The sequence below is a fragment of the Oncorhynchus gorbuscha genome, linkage group LG01 (genome assembly GCF_021184085.1).
Source record: "Oncorhynchus gorbuscha isolate QuinsamMale2020 ecotype Even-year linkage group LG01, OgorEven_v1.0, whole genome shotgun sequence".
Classification (NCBI taxonomy): domain Eukaryota; kingdom Metazoa; phylum Chordata; class Actinopteri; order Salmoniformes; family Salmonidae; genus Oncorhynchus; species Oncorhynchus gorbuscha.
This window is the reverse complement of record NC_060173.1, coordinates 4,675,721-4,692,624: the sequence shown is the minus strand read 5'-3', so window position 1 is coordinate 4,692,624 and position 16,904 is coordinate 4,675,721. Positions and strand designations below refer to the sequence as shown.

Below are 16,904 nucleotides of genomic sequence, written 5' to 3'. Positions count from 1 at the left end.
GCCAACAGCGAGTTGCAGTAATCCAGACGGGAGATGACAAGTGCCTGGATTAGGACCTGCGCCGCTTCCTGTGTGAGGCAGGGTCGTACTCTGCGGATGTTGTAGAGCATAAACCTACAGGAACGGGCCACCGCCTTGATGTTAGTTGAGAACGACAGGGTGTTGTCCAGGATCACGCCAAGGTTCTTGGCGCTCTGGGAGGAGGACACAATGGAGTTGTCAACCGTGATGGCGAGATCATGGACGGGCAGTCCTTCCCCGGGAGGAAGAGCAGCTCCGTCTTGCCGAGGTTCAGCTTGAGGTGGTGATCCGTCATCCACACTGATATGTCTGCCAGACATGCAGAGATGCGATTCGCCACCTGGTCATCAGAAGGGGAAAGGAGAAGATTAATTGTGTGTCGTCTGCATAGCAATGATAAGAGAGACCATGTGAGGTTATGACAGAGCCAAGTGACTTGGTGTATAGCGAGAATAGGAGAGGGCCAAGAACAGAGCCCTGGGGGACACCAGTGGTGAGAGCGCGTGGTGAGGAGACAGATTCTCGCCACGCCACCTGGTAGGAGCGACCTGTCAGGTAGGACGCAATCCAAGCGTGGGCCGCGCCGGAGATGCCCAACTCGGAGAGGGTGGAGAGGAGGATCTGATGGTTCACAGTATCGAAGGCAGCCGATAGATCTAGAAGGATGAGAGCAGAGGAGAGAGAGTTAGCTTTAGCAGTGCGGAGCGCCTCCGTGATACAGAGGAGAGCAGTCTCAGTTGAATGACTAGTCTTGAAACCTGACTGATTTGGATCAAGAAGGTCATTCAGAGAGAGATAGCGGGAGAGCTGGCCAAGGACGGCACGTTCAAGAGTTTTGGAGAGAAAAGAAAGAAGGGATACTGGTCTGTAATTGTTGACATCGGAGGGATCGAGTGTAGGTTTTTTCAGAAGGGGTGCAACTCTCGCTCTCTTGAAGACGGAAGGGACGTAGCCAGCGGTCAGGGATGAGTTGATGAGCGAGGTGAGGTAAGGGAGAAGGTCTCCGGAAATGGTCTGGAGAAGAGAGGAGGGGATAGGGTCAAGCGGGCAGGTTGTTGGGCGGCCGGCCGTCACAAGACGCGAGATTTCATCTGGAGAGAGAGGGGAGAAAGAGGTCAGAGCACAGGGTAGGGCAGTGTGAGCAGAACCAGCGGTGTCGTTTGACTTAGCAAACGAGGATCGGATGTCGTCGACCTTCTTTTCAAAATGGTTGACGAAGTCATCTGCAGAGAGGGAGGAGGGGGGGGAGGGGGCGGAGGATTCAGGAGGGAGGAGAAGGTGGCAAAGAGCTTCCTAGGGTTAGAGGCAGATGCTTGGAATTTAGCGTGGTAGAAAGTGGCTTTAGCAGCAGAGACAGAGGAGGAAAATGTAGAGAGGAGGGAGTGAAAGGATGCCAGGTGGTCTATACAGGATGGTCTAGTAGCTAACAGTCACTAACTCTCCTTCCTCTCTCGCCCCAGTGGTCTATACAGGATGGTCTAGTAACTAACAGTCACTAACTCTCCTTCCTCTCTAGCCCCAGTGGTCTATACAGGATGGTCTAGCTAACAGTCACTAACTCTCCTTCCTCTCTAGCCCCAGTAGTCTATACAGGATGGTCTAGTAACTAACAGTCACTAACTCTCCTTCCTCTCTAGCCCCAGTGGTCTATACAGGATGGTCTAGCTAACAGTCACTAACTCTCCTTCCTCTCTAGCCCCAGTGGTCTATACAGGATGGTCTAGTAACTAACAGTCACTAACTCTCCTTCCTCTCTCGCCCCAGTGGTCTATACAGGATGGTTTAGCTAACAGTCACTAACTCTCCTTCCTCTCTAGCCCCAGTGCTCTGGAGGATGACGAGGAGGACGAAGGTCACACAGTGGTGGCCACGGCCCGTGGGATCTTCAACTGTAACGGTGGGGTGCTGAGCTCCATCGAGACGGGAGTCAGCATCATCATCCCCCAGGGAGCCATCCCTGACAGCATAGAACAGGAGATCTATTTCAAGGTTTGCCGTGACAACAGCATCCTGCCCCCCCTGGACAAGGAGAAAGGTATTTCTAATGCTTACATGTTTTCTTAGTCATTGTGCCCAGTGGATAGTATATCTCACTCTTTTGTTTCATCTAGTTGTAGTGCTGCCAACTGAGAACCCTGGGAAAAAAATAAACGTTTTGATCTTCTGGTTCACCTCTGACTTCCATCTGTTTCTGCCCCGTTTGTCAACATCTTAAAATATTCAGAGCAGAATATAAATATATAGAATATAAATATAGAGAATATAAATATAGAGAATATAAATATAGAGAATATAAATATAGAGAATATAAATATAGAGAATATAAATATAGAGAATATAAATATAGAGAATATAAATATAGAGCAGAATATAACTATAGAGAATATAACTATAGAGAATATAACTATAGAGAATATAACTATAGAGAATATAAATATAGAGAATATAAATATAGAGAATATAAATATAGAGAATATAAATATAGAGCAGAATATAAATATATAGAATATAAATATAGTATAGAATATAAATATAGTGCAGAATATAAATATAGAGAATATAAATATAGAGAATATAAATATAGAGAATATAAATATAGAGCAGAATATAAATATAGAGCAGAATATAAATATAGAGCAGAATATAAATATAGAGCAGAATATAAATATAGAATATAAATATAGAGCAGAATATAAATATAGAGCAGAATATAAATATAGAGAATATAAATATAGAGCAGAATATAACTATAGAGAATATAACTATAGAGAATATAACTATAGAGAATATAACTATAGAGAATATAACTATAGAGAATATAAATATAGAGAATATAAATATAGAGAATATAAATATAGAGAATATAAATATAGAGCAGAATATAAATATAGTATAGAATATAAATATAGTGCAGAATATAAATATAGAGAATATAAATATAGAGAATATAAATATATAGAATATAAATATAGAGCAGAATATAAATATAGAGCAGAATATAAATATAGAGCAGAATATAAATATAGAATATAAATATAGAGCAGAATATAAATATAGAGCAGAATATAAATATAGAGCAGAATATAAATATAGAGCAGAATATAAATATAGAGCAGAATATAAATATAGAATATAAATATATAGAATATAAATATAGAGCAGAATATAAATATAGAGCAGAATATAAATATAGAGCAGAATATAAATATAGAGCAGAATATAAATATAGAGCAGAATATAAATATAGAGCAGAATATAAATATAGAGCAGAATATAAATATAGAGCAGAATATAAATATAGAGCAGAATATAAATATAGAGCAGAATATAAATATAGAGCAGAATATAAATATAGAGCAGAATATAAATATAGAGCAGAATATAAATATAGAGCAGAATATAAATATAGAGCAGAATATAAATATAGAGCAGAATATAAATATAGTGCAGAATATAAATATAGTGCAGAATATAAATATAGAGCAGAATATAAATATAGAGCAGAATATAAATATAGAGCAGAATATAAATATAGAGCAGAATATAAATATAGAGCAGAATATAAATATATAGAATATAAATATAGAGCAGAATATAAATATATAGAATATAAATATAGAGCAGAATATAAATATAGAGCAGAATATAAATATAGAGCAGAATATAAATATAGAGCAGAATATAAATATAGAGCAGAATATAAATATATAGAATATAGAAAATATAAATATAGAGCAGAATATAAATATAGAGCAGAATATAAATATAGAGAATATAAATATATAGAATATAAATATAGAGAACATAAATATATAGAATATAAATATAGAGCAGAATATAAATATATAGAATATAAATATAGAGCAGAATATAAATATAGAGCAGAATATAAATATAGAGAATATAAATATAGAGAATATAAATATATAGAATATAAATATATAGAATATAAATATAGAGCAGAATATAAATATAGAGCAGAATATAAATATAGAGCAGAATATAAATATAGAGCAGAATATAAATATAGAGAATATAAATATAGAGGAGAATATAAATATAGAGCAGAATATAAATATAGAGCAGAATATAAATATAGAGCAGAATATAAATATAGAGAATATATATATAGAGAATATAAATATAGAGCAGAATATAAATATAGAGCAGAATATAAATATAGTGCAGAATATAAATATAGTGCAGAATATAAATATAGAGCAGAATATAAATATAGAGCAGAATATAAATATAGAGCAGAATATAAATATAGAGCAGAATATAAATATAGAGCAGAATATAAATATAGAGCAGAATATAAATATAGAGCAGAATATAAATATAGAGCAGAATATAGATATAGAGCAGAATATAGATATAGAGCAGAATATAAATATAGTGCAGAATATAAATATAGTGCAGAATATAAATATAGAGAATATAAATATAGAGCAGAATATAAATATATAGAATATAAATATAGAGCAGAATATAAATATAGAGCAGAATATAAATATATAGAATATAAATATAGAGCAGAATATAAATATAGAGAATATAAATATAGAGAATATAAATATATAGAATATAAATATAGAGCAGAATATAAATATAGAGCAGAATATAAATATATAAATATAGAGCAGAATATAAATATAGAGCAGAATATAAATATAGAGCAGAATATAAATATATAGAATATAAATATAGAGCAGAATATAAATATATAGAATATAAATATATAGAATATAAATATAGAGAATATAAATATAGAGCAGAATATAAATATAGAGCAGAATATAAATATAGAGCAGAATATAAATATAGAGCAGAATATAAATATAGAGCAAATATCCAGATGTCATAAGGTGAATATAAAGTCGCTCTGGATAAGAGCAGAATATAAATGTAAATGTAAATGTAATATAAATATAGAGCAGAATATAAATATAGAGCAGAATATAAATATAGAGCAGAATATAAATATAGAGCAGAATATAAATATAGAGAAAATAAATATAGAGAAAATAAATATAGAGAATATAAATATAGAGAATATAAATATAGAGAATATAAATATAGAGAATATAAATATATATAGAGCAGAATATAAATATAGAGCAGAATATAAATATAGAGCAGAATATAAATATAGAGAATATAACTATAGAGAATATAACTATAGAGAATATAAATATAGAGGAGAATATAAATATAGAGGAGAATATAAATATAGAGGAGAATATAAATATAGAGCAGAATATAAATATAGAGCAGAATATAAATATAGAGCAGAATATAAATATAGAGCAGAATATAAATATAGAGCAGAATATAAATATAGAGCAGAATATAAATATAGAGCAGAATATAAATAAAGAGCAGAATATAAATAAAGAGCAGAATATAAATAAAGAGCAGAATATAAATATAGAGCAGAATATAAATATAGAGCAGAATATAAATATAGAGCAGAATATAAATATAGAGCAGAATATAAATATAGAGCAGAATATAAATATAGAGTAGAATATAAATATAGAGCAGAATATAAATATGTAGAATATAAATATAGAGTAGAATATAAATATAGAGCAGAATATAAATATAGAGCAGAATATAAATATAGAGCAGAATATAAATATAGAGCAGAATATAAATATAGAGCAGAATATAAATATGTCAGTCTTGTCTCTGTCTATTCCATCCAGGAGAGACCCTGCTCAGCCCTCTGGTGATGTGTGGGCCTCACGGTCTTCAGTTCCTGAAGCCGGTGGAGCTGCGTCTACCTCACTGTGCGTCTATGACCCCAGATGGTTGGTCTTTTGCTCTAAAATCCTCCGACTCCTCTTCAGGTGCTGTCCTCTAGCTCTGTCCTTTTGGGGGTTGGGTCAGGGCTTCAGGTGGCTTGTTGTGATTGGTTGGGTCAGGGCTTCAGGTGGCTTGTTGTGATTGGTTGGGTCAGGGCTTCAGGTGGCTTGTTGTGATTGGTTGGGTCAGAGCTTCAGGTGGCTTGTGTGTTTGGTTGGGTCAGGGCTTCAGGTGGCTTGTTGTGATTGGTTGGGTCAGGGCTTCAGGTGGCTTGTTGTGATTGGTTGGGTCAGGGCTTCAGGTGGTGGCTTGTGTGATTGGTTGGGTCAGGGCTTCAGGTGGTGGCTTGTTGTGATTGGTTGGGGGATGGGTCGGAGCCTTGTGTGATTGAGGAGGGGTCACCATAGAGTTGGATAGAGGGTGCACTTGATAGGGTGTCACTAAGGAGCAGCGTTGGGGTCAGTTCCAGTCAAGTAAATGGAAATTCCAAGTCAATAATATATATATATATTTTTTTAAATGAATTGATTTCTCAATACACAGAATGAATTTTTAAAATGTTTCCATCTTCTTTTTTCTTTTTTTAAATGTATAAAATCACTTCCTGACTTGTATAAATTGAGATGGAATTGACCCCTGCCAAGGAGAGATCTGGTTCATCATCATCATCATCATCAATCTTTTAAATCATCTCCTGGTTCCAACGCTCCAGTCATTCCATGTGTTTGTCACAACATCACATTTTCTTCATGGGGTTTTGTAACAGTCAATATTCACCTACTTCGTCATTTCTGACAGTAGCTACAAAGTGAGATAGATCTTTTTTTTTTTTTTCACTAAACATATACTGCTAATCCATTTTTAAGGCTTTAAATTTGGTCAGAAGCTGAATATGTACACAGTTCTACAGTTGAGAAAAAAAATGACAAAAAAATATTTTAAGTCAGTAGAAGTATTAAGCTATATGTGGTTTTATGTACAGCATCTAAATATATATTTCTCACAAACAACATACTGTGACTGATGATTTTACACACAATCATCATCGGCATATGCTGTTATTTGCGGCCTGTTACGGCACTCTTAACATAACACTGGGCCTTCAAAACCAATTTAGAGAACCACACACTAAGAAAGACAAATGACTAACCCGACCGACCGATAACTGTTCTTGTTTCTCTAAATCCTCCAGGTGACCCCAAGACATGGCAGAACAAGTCTCTTCCAGGAGACCCCAACTACCTGGTGGGAGCCAACTGTGTGTCTGTGCTCATCGATCACTTCTGAACATAGAGGGAGACAGCTGGCCTGTTACTGAATGTGTTAGATCAGGGGGCAGCCACAGACTGAAACGTTACCCCCACTCTCCTGCTGTTGTGACCCCTTTGCCCTGTTGTCTCCCTCCCAGGCAGCAGGAGGCAGCACTGCTTGACTTGATGAAGTACAAACTTTTATTCTTGAATATATTCTTATGTTCTTGAACTTGAATATTGAACATTAAAGTTGTTTATAGTGCCCGCCCCTGGAAAAAGTAGGAGGAGTCCCAGTGAAGTGGGAGGAGTCTCAACACAGCATCCTATCCCAGCGCTGTGCTCTCCTTTTCCCACCCACCTTTTTTTTTTTGGTGCTTTAACTAAAGGCTTGCAAAAAATCTAAAACTGTTAAAAACGAAAATATATAATAAAAATGGAACTGTTGTTGGAATGCATGACCAGTGCCACAGACTGAATAATAATCTAATTAAGATTTTTTTCAACATTTTTAGCAGGTTGCAAGACAGGAACATTAAAAAAAAATCGAAGATGAGGATAATTTTTTAATTAATTGAATATTGCAACGGAAATTTTACAACTTTACTGTATGCACTCACAAACAGAAAAGTTGGTATATGCAAAAGCTTTTTTTGTTTGTGAGGTTGTTTGTGGTCATGCGTTTCGCTCTTAAGGATATCTGAGGACTTTGGAAATGCAGCCTCACTCAAGGGTTATGAGGGAACCTTGGTACTGTAGGCATCGTTTAAAACACAACACCGTTTTGAAGGTAATACTGAAGACTGAAGTTAATGTATTGGCATTGGGATGCCCCCTTTTGATTGGTTTAGAAGAACTACTGAATGTTTTAGATCAATAAAATGTCACTGACTTGATTTGACAAACTCCTGCAGGTGTCTAGAGATCTATGCATGTGCTTCGACTCAGGTCCGGAAGCCTGCTACTACTAAGTTCAAACACATTAAAAGTCCCATCTTACAGATGCCTTATCTGCATCTTAACTCAAATGAAAACATCAGATCTTTACGTTTTAGTGATTAAAAATATTATGGGGGGGGGATTGGAACAAAAGAAATGTAATTTCACTGCATTTTGAACCCGTTATATCAGTGAACTTGGATTAACTATAATATGAGGCTGATGAAGAGGCTTTCTTTTCCTGCTATGCATATTGACGTTTCAGAGGAAATACTACAAATGGAGAACACTAGAACGTTTAAATTGTGGCTGTATATAATGCTAGCATATGGCCTTGGTTCGCTTTAAATTCACTTTTGTACATCTTTGTCATTTTGTATAAAAAGAGGTTAAAAAAAATAATTGTTTATTAAAAAAAAAAGAAGATAAAAAATATTAAAAAAAGAGTGATTTCATTTGGTTATTTTTGTATTCTGGTTATACCTACCCTGAGCCTTAGAGCTGATCTAAGCTGTAATACAATACAACTTTTCTACCAACACACACACACACACACACACACACACGTACACACACACACACACACACACACACATACACACACACACACACACACACACACATACACACACACACACATACACACACGTACACACACATACACACACACATACACACACACACACACACACACACACACACACACACACACACACACACACACACACACACACACACACACACACACACACACTAGTATTTAAAGGCATTTTTAACAGTCAAATGTTATTATTATTTACAAAAATAGAAAAAGTGCTCGGTTTAAATACATTTTAAAAGCTCTGTACTTGAGGGGAGCTGTTTTAAAGGAGCGACCCCTCTCCATTTGTGATACTGGAAGCTCAGTTCTATTGAAATGTATTTTTTTGGAAAAGGGTTATTAGATAGAGGATTTACTCCCAGGCACACACTGTCATAGTGCTTGCCTACGGAGCTGTGAGGGGAACGGCACCTCAGTACCTCCAGGCTCTGATCAGGCCCTACACCCAAACAAGGGCACTGCGTTCATCCACCTCTGGCCTGCTCGCCTCCCTACCACTGAGGAAGTACAGCTCCCGCTCAGCCCAGTCAAAACTGTTCGCTGCTCTGGCCCCCAATGGTGGAACAAACTCCCTCACAACGCCAGGACAGCGGAGTCAATCACCACCTTCCGGAGACACCTGAAACCCCACCTCTTTAAGGAATACCTAGGATAGGATAAGTAATCCCTCTCACCCCCCTTTAAGATTTAGATGCACTATTGTAAAGTGACTGTTCCACTGGATGTCATAAGTTGAATGCACCCATTTGTAAGTCGCTCTGGATGAGAGCGTCTGCTAAATGACTTAAATGTAAATGTAGACATGAATGTGGGGGTCTGGGAGAGGAAGTGTGTCCATCTGATCAATTGTAGACACTAATTGCAGTCTCACCCATTCATTTCTAATCACTGGTCAAGGGAACATCACAGGTGAACAAAAGTTGAATAAAACACCCAAAATGTAATGAAAATCATCCAAATGTATGTTGTGTGTTCAGATGCCCTGTGTGGATCTAAAAGTCACGCAACCTTACGACAATCAGATTAAATTAACTACATGTTTTAGAGAGAAACTTGTAAATCGGCCCAATTCAACCGCAACACAGCAGGAGGGTTAAACCATCATCAGTGCAACTCTGAACGACGATGTTACAATAGATAATAAATGGATACAAGTTAAACGTTTTAGGATCGTTCCGTTTTAGCTATGTTGTATGAATATCACCAATCAAATACCATTCATTTTCTGTCCCAGAGAGGTTTAAAACAGATTGTGCCATCTTCACAGAAGGCCAGCAGGAAGCGCTATACTTCCTGGGTGACTCTCGTCTTCCAACAGGGCGCCCGGTGTGGTTGCACGCGCGCAGCCGGTTTAGATTCCGTGTTAGGAGTTAAAAGCCCACTGTGACACCATTAAAATATCAGTGATATAAGAACAGGCCAAGAATGTTGAAGAGGCAACAAGAGAAATAGTCCTCAAGCAAATTGTGGTTCTACGACTGAGCTGGGAGGATTGCGGCGTCTCACTTAGGATTTGTTCATAGCAAAACGGACCACTCAAAGCCATCCCAGAGCAATGTCAAAACAATCAGCCTCCCGGATAAGCCAAAACAAATTCAACTCTGCAGCCACTGCACGGAAATGTTGGCTCGGATTCAGTATCAGAGCATGATGACCTGTTCTCATTAGAACTTAGCAATGATGAAGGCAGATCTATATTCATCAACCAGCACTATTGATGTTGAAAGAACAGAGAGAGATGCTGAATTCTTTGAGAGGAATGTGCTGATTGCTGAGCACTTCTTTAAGGCTGGAATCCTCCCAGAGTTAACTGGGAAACCTTTCGTCCAGAAGGTCTGAGTGACACTGGGAGGAGGTGCCACTGTGATAATGAAGTTGATTTGCCTTCAGACTACCACAACAGTTAATGGGAGGTGCCACTGTGATAATGAAGTTGATTTGCCTTCAGACTACCACAACAGTTAATGGGAGGTGCCACTGTGATAATGAAGTTGATTTGCCTTCAGACTACCACAACAGTTAATGGGAGGTGCCACTGTGATAATGAAGTTGATTTGCCTTCAGACTACCACAACAGTTAATTGCCACTGTGATAATGAAGTTGATTTGCCTTCAGACTACCACAACAGTTAATGGGAGGTGCCACTGTGATAATGAAGTTGATTTGCCTTCAGACTACCACAACAGTTAATGGGAGGTGCCACTGTGATAATGAAGTTGATTTGCCTTCAGACTACCACAACAGTTAATGGGAGGTGCCACTGTGATAATGAAGTTGATTTGCCTTCAGACTACCACAACAGTTAATGGGAGGTGCCACTGTGATAATGAAGTTGATTTGCCTTCAGACTACCACAACAGTTAATGGGAGGTGCCACTGTGATAATGAAGATGATTTGCCTTCAGACTACCACAACAATTCAATTGTCTTTGTTAAATTGTTAAAATATTACTTGTTAGATATTGCTGCAAGGTCGGAACACAAGCATTTCGCAACACTCACATTAACATCTGCTAACCATGTGTACAGTATGTGACCAATAACACTCTATTTTGATTTTGATGTTTCTTTTAACTGTAAAAGAAAGAAAGAGTTATGTCTATAAGAAGTACATTTTATTTAGTCATGGTGGAAAGCAAAGCAGAGATGGCAATTGCACACAAAATAAATTTCATTTCACCCATATGACAGTATGTGTAACAGTATAACTTTAGACCGTCCCCTCGCCCATACCCGGGCGCGAACCATGGATCCTCTGCACACATCAACAACAGTCACCACTCGAAGCATCGTTACCCATCGCTCCACAAAAGCAGCAGCTCTTGCAGAGCAAGGGGAACCACTACTTCAAGGTCTCAGAGCAAGTGACGTCACCGATTGAAACGCTATTTAGCGCGCACCAGCGCTAACTAAGCTAGCCGTTTCACATCCGTTACATATAGTCTATTATAAAAGTATAGTGTGTTTACAATAGATTACATTAAAACTGTGAAACTGTGTTTCTGTTTAAACAGCTGTCATAGCTACTCCCGTCATTCAGGTGAAGGTGCTCTCTACTCAAATGGCACAACAGTCATTCAGATTGACGAAGGCAACTCTTTTGTCTGTCACTCAGGCAATCAGGAGCAATGAGAAAATCAATAGACAATAACAATGTCCAGTATGGAGTATTTCAGCATGAGACTTCCAATTACCTTCTCAACGTGTATTCTTCAATTTGCAATTTAAAAAAAAGATGTTTATTCTCCAACTCAACCCCCGACTAGTTGCTTCTTTCCTCGTGTAAAGGCAGGTATCAACAAATGTTTTTGTGGGCATTGCATATATTCACTTCTTAATCCCCACTATGCCTATCAAAGTAGTGTAGTTAGCCTATACTGTATCAATTAATACGGCTGATGGAACAGATCAGAATCTTAAATTGAAAATGTTGATAAACTATTATTTATTCACATTTTAAGCGCAGTGATGTGCACACGTCAATAGGCCTAAAGGCGCAAATGTCGTCCCTCCATGCCTACGAGGAGGTATTTGTAAAATAATTCCCTCCATGCCTACGAGGAGGTCTTTATAAAATAATTCCCTCCATGCCTACGAGGAGGTCTTTGTAAAATAATTCCCTCCAAGTTTCTATAAGCAAAGTTAGACATGCCTCGTAATATGAAGCTAAATATCCAGGTTTCAAACAATTAAGGAACAGGAAAGGGAACAGGAAACGGAACAGGAAAAGGAACAGGAACAGGAATGGGAACAGGAACAGGAAAATGAACAGGAAAGGAAACGGAACAGGAAAAGGAATGGGAACAGGAACAGGAATATGAAAAGGAACAGGAACAGGAAAAGGAACAGGAACAGGAATATGAAAAGGAACAGGAATATGAAAAGGAACAGGAACAGGAAAAGGAACAGGAACAGGAACAGGAATATGAAAAGGAACAGGAACGGGAAAAGGAACAGGAACAGGAATATGAAAACCTTCTCCATTAGATGTTAACTAGCTACAAAGTAGCCTATGCTTTCCTGGCAGAATGATATCATGATTCTTTGCATCAATCCAGTGGTCATTTGTTTTGCAGACTCCATCTCATGTGTGCTACAGAAACACCCCTAACCAATCAACAGTCCTAGGAGCCTGACCAGTTGAATTAAAAGGGCAACTACACAAAACAAATCTACATGTTGTCGAAATATCCCTCAAAAGTGGTCTCCTGATGTGGTTGTAGACTTAGAACATCCAATGTTTGTTTTTCTAATGAAAATAAAGTTATTTTCAGGACAAAAAAATGAATTTCTGCCTCAGTTGACAGTACCTCAGTATCTGCGCCTTCGTCCTCTGTTCTGTCTCCTTCTCCAGTGGCTTGTACCTCGGGTTCAGATCCTAAGAGATCCTACCCTCATTAGACTGTGAGGCTGCCTGAGAGACCGGCCCATTCATCATCTACGATGGATACTACAGCCAGCTCGAGTCCATCGGACCATACCACCATTCGGTCCTCGAGGCGAAAGAACGCCCGGACCTCCCTGGCTGTTTCACCAGCTGTCATCATAGGCAGCTCTATTGTGAGAAACATCTCGGGATCCGAAAGCAAAAACCCTGTGCTTCCCAGGAGCACGAGTACAGGACATCACAAGGCTGCTTCCGACCGTTCTATGACAGATTCTGGGAGCTGACGCTGTCGTAGTCAATGTGGGGCCAAACGACATCAGGAGGGCTAGCTCCGGAACTTCTGTAAAATTATTTTAAAGACCTGATTCACTGAAAGATACAAACAAACAAAAAAGCAGCAGATCATTTCAGGTCCGATACCATCGTTGGGCCGCGGGTGTAAAAGATTCAGCAGGCTACTGGCATTATATACCTGGCTACTGGCATTATATACCTGGCTACTGGCATTATATACCTGGCTACTGGCATTATATACCTGGATACTGGCATTATATACCTGGCTACTGGCATTATATACCTGGCTACTGGCATTATATACCTGGATACTGGCATTATATACCTGGCTACTGGCATTATATACCTGGATACTGGCATTATATACCTGGCTACTGGCATTATATACCTGGCTACTGGCATTATATACCTGGCTACTGGCATTATATACCTGGATACTGGCATTATATACCTGGCTACTGGCATTATATACCTGGCTACTGGCATTATATACCTGGATACTGGCATTATATACCTGGCTACTGGCATTATATACCTGGCTACTGGCATTATATACCTGGATACTGGCATTATATACCTGGCTACTGGCATTATATACCTGGCTACTGGCATTATATACCTGGCTACTGGCATTATATACCTGGCTACTGGCATTATATACCTGGCTACTGGCATTATATACCTGGCTACTGGCATTATATACCTGGCTACTGGCATTATATACCTGGATACTGGCATTATATACCTGGCTACTGGCATTATATACCTGGCTACTGGCATTATATACCTGGATACTGGCATTATATACCTGGATACTGGCATTATATACCTGGCTACTGGCATTATATACCTGGCTACTGGCATTATATACCTGGATACTGGCATTATATACCTGGCTACTGGCATTATATACCTGGATACTGGCATTATATACCTGGCTACTGGCATTATATACCTGGCTACTGGCATTATATACCTGGCTACTGGCATTATATACCTGGATACTGGCATTATATACCTGGCTACTGGCATTATATACCTGGCTACTGGCATTATATACCTGGCTACTGGCATTATATACCTGGCTACTGGCATTATATACCTGGCTACTGGCATTATATACCTGGCTACTGGCATTATATACCTGGCTACTGGCATTATATACCTGGCTACTGGCATTATATACCTGGCTACTGGCATTATATACCTGGATACTGGCATTATATACCTGGCTACTGGCATTATATACCTGGCTACTGGCATTATATACCTGGATACTGGCATTATATACCTGGCTACTGGCATTATATACCTGGATACTGGCATTATATACCTGGCTACTGGCATTATATACCTGGATACTGGCATTATATACCTGGCTACTGGCATTATATACCTGGCTACTGGCATTATATACCTGGCTACTGGCATTATATACCTGGCTACTGGCATTATATACCTGGCTACTGGCATTATATACCTGGATACTGGCATTATATACCTGGCTACTGGCATTATATACCTGGCTACTGGCATTATATACCTGGATACTGGCATTATATACCTGGCTACTGGCATTATATACCTGGCTACTGGCATTATATACCTGGCTACTGGCATTATATACCTGGATACTGTCATTATATACCTGGCTACTGGCATTATATACCTGGCTACTGGCATTATATACCTGGCTACTGGCATTATATACCTGGCTACTGGCATTATATACCTGGCTACTGGCATTATATACCTGGCTACTGGCATTATATACCTGGCTACTGGCATTATATACCTGGCTACTGGCATTATATACCTGGATACTGGCATTATATACCTGGCTACTGCCATTATATACCTGGATACTGGCATTATATACCTGGCTACTGGCATTATATACCTGGCTACTGGCATTATATACCTGGCTACTGGCATTATATACCTGGCTACTGGCATTATACACCTGGATACTGGCATTGTACCACCCTGACTTGCTTCTGAAGCTAAGCAGGGTTGGCCCTGGTCAGTCCCTGGATGGGAGACCAGGTGGTGTTGGAGGGCCAGTAGGAGACACTCTTTCCTCTGGTCTAAAAAAAAGTATTGCAATGCCCCAGGGCAGTGATTGGGGACACTGCCCTGTGTCGGGTGCCATCTTTTGGATGGGACGTTGAAATGGGTGTCCTGACTCTCTGAGGTCATTAAAGAGTCCATGGGACTTATCGTAAGAGTAGGGGTGTTAACCCCGGTGTCCTGGCTAAATTCCCAATCTGGCCCTCAAACCATCATGGTTGTAGCTCCCTTCAGTAACCACGAGCACAACCATTCCTTGATTTTAACTGGCGGCTTTATTCTGTGATTTTAGTCAGAATTATCACCTTCCGTGAGAACTATAAAGTAAATGAAAAATACAGTTAAGCACACTCTTACAACCTTATCTTACGAGTGACTTATTAGCTTGGTATAACTCTGAAGTGCTTACATACATAACAGTTTAACCGGCGTTATAACAGGTTCAGATTAACACATGAATAAAGGAACAAATACCTCATTGGCTGCTTATTACAGAAGGGAGGAAATCAAACTTCACACTTATTATTCCTGGCATGAATTCACACTTCATCCTAACATACTCTTCAACGTTTATGAACTACTCCCGATGACATGAAAACTTAGCTAACGCAGCGCAGGATTGCCTTCCCTCCAAAGGTGTGTTGCTACAATAACGATCCCCGTTACAACAGTATTAGCTACGTAGTTCCGCTTGTATTATCATTTCCCCCGCACAGCGGACACATAAACAATTCAAACAAAAGACAACGAGATATCCTGTAAGTCTAACTGTCAGTTACAATGGTCACCTAATCATCCCCAGTTTACAATTGGCTCATTCATCCCCCTCCTCTCCCCTGTAACTATTCCCCAGGTTGTTGCGTAAATGAGAACGTGTTCTCAGTCAACTTACCTGGGAGGGTATTTACAAACAGTACAGGGATGAAATCATCAACATCAAATCTTTACTATATTTATTTTAAAGCAGTATCCAAATCCATCGGATGTCGTGATCACAATATAGAAGCTAGGAAAACCAAATATCCAAACGCTGGGCCTAATACAGTGTGTAAGAGGTCAGGCTGGGCCTAATACAGTGTGTAAGAGGTCAGGCTGGGCCTAATACAGTGTGTAAGAGGTCAGGCTGGGCCTAATATAGTGTATAAGAGGTCAGGCTGGGCCTAATATAGTGTATAAGAGGTCAGGCTGGGCCTAATACAGTGTGTAAGAGGTCAGGCTGGGCCTAATACAGTGTGTAAGAGGTCAGGCTGGGCCTAATATAGTGTATAAGAGGTCAGGCTGGGCCTAATACAGTGTGTAAGAGGTCAGGCTGGGCCTAATATAGTGTAGAAGAGGTCAGGTTGGGCCTAATATAGTGTAGAAGAGGTCAGGCTGGGCCTAATATAGTGTATAAGGGGTCCGGCTGGGCCTAATATAGTGTATAAGAGGTCAGGCTGGGCCTAATATAGTGTATGAGGTCAGGCTGGGCCTAATATAGTGTATAAGAGGTCAGGCTGGGCCTAATATAGTGTATAAGAGGTCAGGCTGGGC

At 38.9% G+C, this 16,904-nt stretch overlaps 1 protein-coding gene across 1 annotated transcript in view; it reads left to right on the top strand.

The window, feature by feature from the left end:
• The window catches only part of LOC124031591 (tight junction protein ZO-1-like), a 268,215-nt gene extending 259,756 nt beyond the window's left edge, over positions 1–8,459 (top strand). The window contains 3 exon segments of the mRNA XM_046343022.1: positions 1,839–2,056; positions 5,733–5,837; positions 7,025–8,459. Coding sequence (XP_046198978.1) covers positions 1,839–2,056; positions 5,733–5,837; positions 7,025–7,119 — 418 coding nt within the window. The 3' untranslated portion in view covers positions 7,120–8,459.
• Positions 8,460–16,904: the final 8,445 nt, after the last annotated feature.